This window comes from Branchiostoma floridae, chromosome 1, assembly GCF_000003815.2.
Source record: "Branchiostoma floridae strain S238N-H82 chromosome 1, Bfl_VNyyK, whole genome shotgun sequence".
Lineage (NCBI taxonomy): Eukaryota > Metazoa > Chordata > Leptocardii > Amphioxiformes > Branchiostomatidae > Branchiostoma > Branchiostoma floridae.
In genome coordinates, this window is record NC_049979.1 from 5,864,896 (window position 1) to 5,875,527 (window position 10,632).

Below are 10,632 nucleotides of genomic sequence, written 5' to 3' on the forward strand. Positions count from 1 at the left end.
TATTTCCACATCCAGACAACTGATCGGAAGCTTGTTACCAAGCACTTAATTGGTGTATAGAAATAGCATTAAAAATTTTAAATTTTGTGTTGTATTTTTGTTGGGCATTGTACTTACTGTGGTAGATGTCCTGCATGGACCCTCCTCCACAAAACTCCATACAGATCCACAGCTTGTCTCTCCTGTAACATAGCAAACAACTAACTTATCATCTTATGATCACTAACTAGACATAACCAGTCCACAAAACTTCATACAGATCCACAGCTTGTCTCTCCCGTAAAATAGCAAACAGCTTACTTATTAACTTATTGATCAATCAATCAATCAATTAACCTACAAACTAACATTAACCCTTCCACAAAACTCCATACAAATCCACAGCTTGTCTCTCCGGCAACATAGCAAACAGCTAACTTATCAACTTATCATCATTAACCTACAAACTAACACTAACTAGCCATAACCAGTCCACAAAACTTCATACAGATCCATGGCTTGTCTCTCCCACAAAATAAAAAAAACAGGAAACTTATCATCAATACCCTCAACCTAAAAAAAACACTAACTATCCAGACCTCCTGGTCACTACTACTAAACTGCTGCCTTTAGATAAAGTATAAACCTCCTGTCACCTATACACCTTTCTCACGCGGCGGCCATGATAGATCGAAGAAGAGGTCAATGAGGCAAACAGACAAAACTTATTTCTAAAATCAGGTCCCATTTATTTTTTCCCCAAACCACACAAATTTTCATGATTTAAGATAGAATAATAAATATTACAAGAAATGTTATGCACCAAAAGATGTAGCAATTTAGAGTAGTGTAGACTAACCCCATAGTCCCTTAAGAGATGCAAAATAACAACATAATAATGCAAATTTTTAACGAATTTGCAGCCATTCACTTATTGGTCGATTTCCTAATTGGCAGGCTACCATTGGTCGAACTGCTAATTATGATGGACAGCCTTTTGTTTGCCACATTGAACTCGTTTTAGATCTATCATGGCCGCCGCGTGAGAAAGGTGTATACTGATAATAAAGCCCAACTGTCCTGTCTGATTGTTGCAGTTCCTACAGAAACAGCAAGGTGGAGCTGAGTATGAGAAGGCAGACAGCCTGGGTGCTGACATGACCATATATGGTACATGGTGCAGTTTTGGTATGGGTGCTGACATGACCATATTTGGTACATGGTGCAGTTTTGGTATGGGTGCTGACATGACGATATTTGGTACAGGGTGCAGAGGTGCTGACAGCTGTAGCTCCTCACACCTAACAGACCTGACCTTGATACACAAGTTTCCCTCCAGTGGAACACATGACTGACAGACCATTGTTAGGGACTGGGGACAGACTGCCTGTTTATGTAACCTACATCCCCCAAGTTCAAGTGCACTGAGAACTGACACAAGACTGGTCTCAGCTGTAGGGACCTGTCAGCTGTAAGGTCTTGCCTGTAGGGACAGGTCTCGCCTGTCACCTATCACCTGTAAGGTCTCACCTGTAGGGACAGGTCTCACCTGTAGGGACAGGTCTCGCCTGTCACCTGTAAGGTCTCACCTGTAGGGACAGGTCTCGCCTATCACCTGTAAGGTCTCACCTGTAGGGACAGGTCTCGCCTGTCACCTATAAGGTCTCACCTGTAGGGAACTGTTACCTGTAAGGTCTCACCTGTAGGGAACTGTTACCTGTAAGGTCTCACCTGTAAGGAACTGTTACCTGTAAGTCTCACCTGTAGGGAACTGTCACCTGTAAGGTCTCACCTGTAAGGTCTCGTCTGTAGGGTCTAACCTGTAAGACTCACTGAGATAGCTGCCGAAGTAGGCTACGATGTTCAGGTGTTTACCTGTAAGTCTCACCTGAGATAACTGCACCTTTAAGACTCACCTGAGATAGCTGCCGAAGTAGGCCACGATGTTTATGTGTTTACATTCCTTCATCATGATGATCTCCTGCTGGATGATGGCAAAGTCGTCCCCTGGGCAACACAAACAAACAAACAAACATCAGCCTCACAGTAAACATCAACAACCCAAATCAAGTAATAATAAACTGTATTTACACCACATGCTTTTCTTGTACCATTCTGATGAGGCATCATTTTGATATTGCATTGTAGTGTACCAGCTGCCATAGTTTGAGCGTAGGGACACTGTCAGTCTGTGATTTAGTCTCCCTATGCTGTGATTTAGTCCCCCTATGCTGTGATTTAGTCCCCCTATGCTATGAATTAGATCCTATGCTGAGATTTAGTCCCCCTTTCCTGTGATTCGGACTGCCTCTGCTGTGATTAAAGCCCCCTATGCTGTGATTTTGTCACCTATGCTGTGATTTAGTCCCCCTAAGTACTGTGATTTACAGTTGCCATGTTTACTTGGTGTGACAACCACCTGACAGGTGTCAATCAAAGTCAGAACATGAGGGTACCTTTTTAAGCTGAAGAGTACAAACAGCTGAGTGACAACCACCTGACAGTAAGCTGAGGACTGAAATATATCAAAGCCAGAAGTGGGGCACCTTTCTCCCAGCAAAATGAACATTGACCACCTGTCAAAAACAGCTGTCAATCAAAGCCAGAGGGGGAAGGCGCACCTTTTTCCCAGCCCCCAGTTCTACAGGTCATAAACACAAACAGGTGAGTTACGATACATTGCAGTTTGCGGCTGCCCTGTTTGAACCTGGACCCGTTTCCTTTGCTGTGTCTGTGTGCTTCCTGGGCCACAGCTGCGACAGAAAATCACCATGGGTAGATTTTGCGTTTCATCATCAGAAAACTTTATAACCAGGTACACTTAGCATTATCATATTGTAAAACATTAGAAATGATTTCCATACAAAGAACTCTTGAAATCATTTTGACAAGCAAAAGGACCAAAATGCCCCTACAGTTCCACTAATAGTCATACCATCCCTGTTCTGCTATTTTCTCAGTCCAACTTGTATCACACAACATCTTACAATAACCTGTATCAGAGTGCACACCTTCATTATCGCAATGCTACATTCTGGAACTGCTGGGTTTGTCACATTTCTTCTGTGTCAAGAGTTGACGGCCCAGAGCAGGAATCTACTGCCAGTTTTTGACAGATAAACATAAACCCAGAAGTGTGCCTGACACAAGAGCACTTCTAAAGTTTCACAGAGCAGAGTTATGCTGTCAACAGCAGGTCCAAAGTCCAGCCTACATCAGTATAACAGGAAGGCCACACCATTTTTGGGATTAGGTGCACTGGTGCACCCAGCTGAAAAAATTGGGTGCACCAAAAAATTGTTGGGTGCACCACATAAAATAAAGTAGAATGTCAAAAAAAAACTTTACAAAACTAAATTACTAGCTATTAAATTCTTAAACAAGTACCATGACAGACTTTTTTTATTATCTTTCTAACACTTGGATGTCAAGGATATGGTGTATACTAGTATACTTTGATATATGTACGTACGTAAATCTAAGAAAAAAATTGGGTGCACAATTGCATATGAAACCCAGTATTTCGAGCCCTGCCACAAGTTTGTGTGGTTTCAGGCAGTTAACAAAGCACTCTTGCCCCGAATAAGTAAATCATTCCATGTTGATACTAAACATTACTTCAAGACTCATCACAAATTCAACCTCAATGACTGGACAAGACTGGGAGATTACTACCTGACCTTGTTTTGAGTGACATCCGTCATTCTTCTTCTGCGTGAAGAAGAAAAGTGACACTGATTGAAGAATGATGGATGTCACTCAAAAACATCTGGAGGTAGACTAATCTCCCAATCTTTCATTTGTAGAGATTGAATCATCTTTAACTAAGTTACAACATTAACCTTCATCTCACCAAAGCTGCTGTTTGGCACCCTATTCTCAACTGGTTACAGAGTTTGGCAGCAGTAAAATGGTTAAATGGAATGGTGGAATGAAGTCACTAAACAGAGCTCCAAATACCCACCTGCAAACTGGAAATGTGCAGAAATATTCTTATTTGGAGATTGCAGGGGAAAAGGGACTTAAGAAACTTGTAGTTTGGCAATGCAAAAAAAAAACACATGCTCCTTTTGTCCAGAAAACAGGAATATTGACACTATTTCCATCCCTGTAATTAACAGTGTAAACAGTAACATGTAGGGGTACATAAAATAAAGGTACAGGTACGGTCCAGGTCCAAAGGATCAGGTCCAGATCCCGACTTGAACCTTGACCTAATTGTTTGTAAAAACTTGTGAATGGGAGATACTCAAAACAATGGTCCGTTTCGCTACAAAGGAATCTGCTTGAAGGAGTATCCAACTTCCACTGGCGTTTTAAAATCCTATCTTCGTGTAAACAACACTTTGGCGCTGTGAATGTAGACCAAGTTTGACTGTAGAAACTTAGCATTTAATGACTACTAAGTCTAGACTAGCCCCAAAACACATGAATGCCTGTTGATATGTGTTCATTTTCTAATCTGTCCAATATCCGGTCCACTGATATTTTTCAGGTTCAGGATTTCCGGACCGGTCCAACAAGAAAGAAAAAAAACGGTTTTGTACGGTGTAACGTGTCATATAAACACACCACACCACCTCCCAGCCATCAGCTGTAATACGTCACATAACAGAGTCCTCCCCAGAGGATGGAATAAGGAAGGCCCTCCACTATACTCCTAGCCAGCTCCACTATAATACTTTTGAAATTTAGTGTGTTTCTTCCCCATTTTCTTGGTTTTGCTAAAATAAATAAAAATTCACAGATTTTTTTTTCTGTTGGCATTGTCTGCAAAAACTTGTGAATGGGCAATGATCAAAACAATAGTCGTTTTGCCACTTCACAACAAAGGAATCACTGTAGTATATCATACTTGTAGTATTTGACACCCTCTGTCATTGCAAAATGAACCCATTTTCATGATAGTGCAGCGCATTGGTTTGAGTTAATTTTGCCAGCCCTTCCACTGTACTAAAAAATTCTGAGGAGAACCCTGCATAACCAGGCCTGGCGTAACCTTGGACATGGACAGGGGATATCCAAAGTGAACCCCGACACTAAAAATAGCCTCTCTGGCACAGGAATAGACAACAAAGTCAGAATGTTGATGGTTTCACCGTACTTGTGACAGCCTAACCAGGGTTTATCATACCAGTTTTCATCCTTAATATCCCTGAAATAATGAGCCAATGTTAGAGGGTTAGAGGGACTGTAACACCAAAGAAACCCTTAAATCAAGTAACATGCAACATCACATTCAGACTGTCACATTAACCACCTCCTTACTAACTAACTCCATATCCAACATCAATTGGGAACCATGAGGTGACCACTATCATTTTATTTACTTATTTATTCATCTCCAGACATGTGGGAAGCCCCTTCAATTTTTTTTAAGTTGATTTCCAAGGGGGCCCACTACATAAATAACAAAAACGAAACGTGTACATTCAGTAAGACAACCAGAGGACAACAAACAAATCTATGACTGTGGGTTAGACACCAGGTAAACAACATTTTAAGACTCTCCATCTCTACAACTGGACAAGATTCAGAGATGACTACCAGTGCCTACCAGCAGTGCTGAAGCAGTGCAGGGCTCAAGCTGCTGCATTTTACTATATTATGAAATTATGATTCATTATTGGCGACTACCACACTAAATTATTTCAACTAGTGTAATGGTACTTCATAGTTTTATTGTTTTATAGCGTTTACTTGTGTATATTAATAATGCCAAACCAAATGTGAAATAATGTTGAAAGGACAATCCAAACTGACAAAAAAGTCTTTATAATTTTTGCTCTGAAAAGGACAAAAAAGTCCCCTCCCCCCCAATGCATGGATACCTTAAGAATGCCAACATATCATATCATATCATTACTTTACATTTAAAAATCTCCTCACCATGGACAGGCCAAGACCCCCCTGCCCAAAATTGGTTACTCAACTTCAGTACTAAATAAAACCCTAGCTGAGCCCTGCAGAACTCTCAGCTGAATCTGGTGTACTTGACAGTGAAGTGCACCTCTCTCCTGTTATCATGGCATTCACACAACCATGAACTTCAACTTGGCTCTCTCCAGCAGAGAGGCTGCTCACATGTTCCAAGGACATAGTTGGTAAACAAGATGCTAAACCCTGCTTCCTGCTTAAGGTAAAAGATGTTCATCTGCATTGTAACCCTTAATGGTCTTCAGACATGTCCTCATGTAAAACACCCGCATGTCCTGAACCTCACCTCAAGGTGACCTCTGACCTCCTGTCTCCAGCTTATTCCAGCCTGTTCTGAACCCTCACCTCTCACTGACCTCTGACCTGAGGAGATCATTGTGAAACACCCCCTGCCTATCCCCAGGTTATTCCAGCCTGTCCTGAACCCTCACCTCAAGGTGACCTCTGACCTCATGTCCCCAGGTCATTCCAGCTTATCCTGAACCCTCACCTGCAAACCCGGTAAAACACCTTATGGCGTAACACTCCAGGTTTCTACTGAAGAGTGCAAGCTGCATTTATGCAATCCACACTTTTTGATAAGTGTGGTGGGTTCTTTTACTGTGCTTGAGGTGTGGCTCTCCTCAAACACGGGACCTCCCAGTACAACCTGCTCGGCTGTCAGAGTCTCAACACAAAACCTTCCTGTACAACCTGCACGGCTGTCAGACTCTACAAAACCTTCCTGTACAACCTGCTCGGCTTTCAGAGTCTTAACACAAAACCTTCCTGTACAACCTGCTCGGCTGTCAGAGTCTCAGCACAAAACCTTCCTGTACAACCTGCACGGCTGTCAGACTCTACAAAACCTTCCTGTACAACCTGCTCGGCTGTCAGAGTCTCAACACAAAACCTTCCTGTACAACCTGCTCGGCTGTCAGAGTCTCAACACAAAACCTTCCTGTACAACCTGCTCGGCTGTCAGAGTCCCAACACAAAACCTTCCTGTACAACCTGCTCGGCTGTCAGAGTCCCAACACAAAACCTTCCTGTACAACCTGCTCGGCTGTCAGACTCTCAACACAAAACCTTCCTGTACAACCTGCTCGGCTGTCAGAGTCCCAACACAAAACCTTCCTGTACAACCTGCAGTCTGTCAGCCTCAGACTCACCTGGTTCCAACTTGATGACTTTGATGGCTGCCAGCTCGTCTGTCTGCATGTTCCGAGCCTGGAGGCAAAAAAGCAAGACAGGTCAGTCTTGTCAGCATCTTAACATGGCATCTTAGATGTGTCTGTGTCTTAACATGGCATCTTAGACATGTCTGTGTCTTAACATGGCATCTCAGACATGTCTGTGTCTTAACATGGCATCTAAGATGTATCTGTGTCTTAACATAGCATCTCAGACATGTCTGTATCTTAACATGGCATCTCAGAAGTTAGAAGTATCTGTGTCTTGACGTGGCATCTTAGATATGGCATCACAGACGTTCTTTTATTACCTGGAATATGTAACTGATAACACAGAGACTACCGTAATTAAAAGGTATACAAAGTTACAAGGTGTTAATATTTTCCATTCATGACAATATTTCTACAGTTTGTAGTTTGTAGGTCGGTACTCGAGCCCAATTCTACAGCACTAGTAATATCTATCTGTAATATCATCAGACATTTATAAGGACAATTGAACATATCCAACACATCTAACATAAAACAACATGGAAAGAAAATCAATAAAATGAACTGAGTCAGGGCTTTATTCATTGGACAAGCCTGCAGAGATGATATATGCTACACAATATTACACATCTACTTCTTCAAGTTTAAGTTCCACAGTCAACACAGTTTCATTGCTGCCATCCTCTCTCCAAAAGAAAAGGAAATTTTAAGGGCTATCAAAGCAGACTTGACGTAAAGGTTTCTTTTCGTCTTTCATGTTAAATTTTACTTTGTTATATGTGTATAAGTCACATAAGCGTTCCTGGTACAGACAGCGGCAAGTTATCCTTTGAAAGGTAATAGAAAACTAATACCTCTATCTCCAAGTAATGCCTACAGCTACGTACCGATAGGTAGTAATCAGTAAATACCATTCATGTCATATGTGATGGCTACACAATGTTTCCTATAACTTATAAGTGATGCACACAACACAATAAATATTCAAGGATAGAACAGAATAACCCAGTAGAGCAAAAAGTCTGAAATGAGCATACATGAAATTTTTGTACAGTTTATAGAAAATAAAAGCTTTGTAATATTTTACTGCCATTGTGTTTTAGTGGTTTTCTTTTTCCATCAAGCATGTGCAAATTAGACAAAGCAAACAAACATGGTTCTCGCTAATAAAATAAATAAACATAGTTCTCAGTTGAAGAGGTGTTAAGAGAAGGAGTCAATGTCAACAGCACTTGCCACAAAGTGAATGCACCGAGGTTATAACACCTGCTACATATGTTCATCTTAGTGTCATTCTTTTACCTCCAATAACATTTTCTGGCCATTATTGTGTGCCTGGGGTTCTACCCAGTAATAGTGTGAAGAAAGAAGTAGAATTTGCCACTTTTTTTGGTTGACAGCTGTTTAGTTGAAGCATTTAGGTCACAAGAATAGCGGTACAATACTATAGTAATGGAGATCCTAATAAAACAACAGTGTCTTAGTCAAGCATACAGGTTCAGCGTCTTCTCCCTTCTTCATAATGCTGAAAATCATGGTTATTATAGCATAACCTCTAAAATTTATGGCTTCAGCTATAGACCAAGCCATGGGTTCTAAACCCACTACAGTACCAGCCATGTGGCTGTTATTACATGGGTTCTATTTCTAAACCCACTACAGTCCAGACCCAACCATGTGGCTGGCAGGAAATGATGTCATCCAGGTGACTGTGAAACCTGAGTGATGTCATCACACCTTCCTGCCCTCACTGGTGCAACAGGCGGGATGGAGATGCATCAAACAAAGCCAGAACATTCCGTTTACAAAAAAAAACTGACGGCACACAAACACCAAATGTTGAGGATTTAACCTGTCAGAGTGTCTTCAGCATGGGGACTGACCATAAATGGCAACCGTAAACAAATAGTGCTGATCATGAACACCCCTTCTCCTCATCCCCCCAAATCACCCCCCCCCCCCCCCGCAAACATCACCGCCCGAACCCCCCCTCAGACCTCGTTATGCATCGGAAGGAAGTCAGACGCTTGTCGTTCGGACAAGTTCGGCGCTTTTTTCTGCGACTTTTTGACACTTCCGTACGAGTTTGGCGGACAAGATCGGATCATGTGATAGCGCAGAGGCACGGCTAACCCACAGTCGGGGACACTTTCGTTTTCCCGACATGAATACGATCATGGGCCGTCTGAGCGGGTCTGAGAACGGTACAGAGGGGTCCGGTGGATTTCTGGCCGACATGCGGCGTGTCTGTGTAGGAACCAGCGGGGAGGGAGGGCCTGGGGCCGCCTGTGCGTCAGGGAAACCCGCTGGGGGGATCGGAGGGAGATCTCGCTCATGCATGCGAAGAATTCGGCAAATATTTGAACCCTCCCCACTCCGCACGGATCCCCCCTATGCCAGCCCAAAACATCGGACCATACGTAACAGCCCGGAGGCCCGCGGGGCCCGGGCCTGGCCCTCGTGCCCGTCCGAGGAGAAAAGTTTCCAGGTTCTATTTGTGGAAAATCGTCTGCAGAAAAACACAGAATCCGCCATGACAGGCGACAGGCTCACCCACCTTGTACACATCGCCGTATGTTCCGCTGCCGATCCGCTGGATCAACTCGAAATCCTCCTGGGGATTCCTCCGCATGATCGTCGCGGTCCTGGGCGTCCCCATGGTGTACCTCGGCTACCGTACGCGCTCCGGAAAAGGCATGAAATCCGCGACAATTTTGACAACTTTTCACCAAGTCCGAAGTATTTGGGCTGAGTAAAAATCACGGTTTCCGGTCCTGCGCACTGCGCCGCCCCGCGGCATGACGGGTAATCTGGGGGGCGGGGCACTTGAAATTCATAACAAATGTGTCAAAATAAATCAAAATTAAGTCATAAATGTGGCCCACGGTGTGTCAATCGGGCAATGTCAATGTAAAACAACGCCTGCAATATGTTTAAACCTAAGAAAGACGGTCCAAACGGCGAATAAAGATATCTGATGACATCATAACGTCTCGGTCAGGGCTGTCATTGTGACGCAAATAAATCAGGTCCCTTGAAGTTGAACCACACAGAAAATTCGTCTTTTCATCGATTCTGTCCATTTTTTTTCTTTTAACGATTTACTACTTTCCGTCGATATTTCCTAAATCACATTTCCCAATTCAAAGGCTAGTCTCGCCTGTTTCTTCTCGCTACCCTACAACCCACCGGGTAAATTTGATAGATGACATCCTATGGACTAGCCCAAAACTAATGCGGTAGGGCGAAAAAGCGGTATCTAGATCTATAGAGTGACTATCGGACAAAGTTGGTCACTTTTTATGGACCATCAAGGCTACTTTCATAACGTTACATGGACAAATTACTGCATAATCGCGTTGGCTGGCAGTCAGTCTGATGACGTTTGTGCACACAGTCTACTAAAAAATGATCCTAAAACATCATAGTATCGAAATTTATTTTAGTACCAACCAGTACCCGTTCCCATAGTCAAACAAGGGAGCTGTGTCCCCATTCCCTGACCATGTGACAAAGTCAGTGTGGCCTCACTGAAAATACTGTGTGGGGTTGC

At 43.0% G+C, this 10,632-nt stretch overlaps 1 protein-coding gene across 1 annotated transcript in view; it reads right to left on the minus strand.

Moving 5' to 3' along the window:
* LOC118408897 (mitogen-activated protein kinase kinase kinase kinase 5-like) overlaps positions 1–10,033 on the minus strand; it is a gene marked incomplete in the record, with an annotated part of 44,880 nt that extends 34,847 nt beyond the window's left edge. Inside the window, 4 exon segments of the mRNA XM_035809794.1 lie at positions 118–182; positions 1,896–1,986; positions 7,068–7,125; positions 9,637–10,033. Coding sequence (XP_035665687.1) covers positions 118–182; positions 1,896–1,986; positions 7,068–7,125; positions 9,637–9,738 — 316 coding nt within the window.
* Positions 10,034–10,632: the final 599 nt, after the last annotated feature.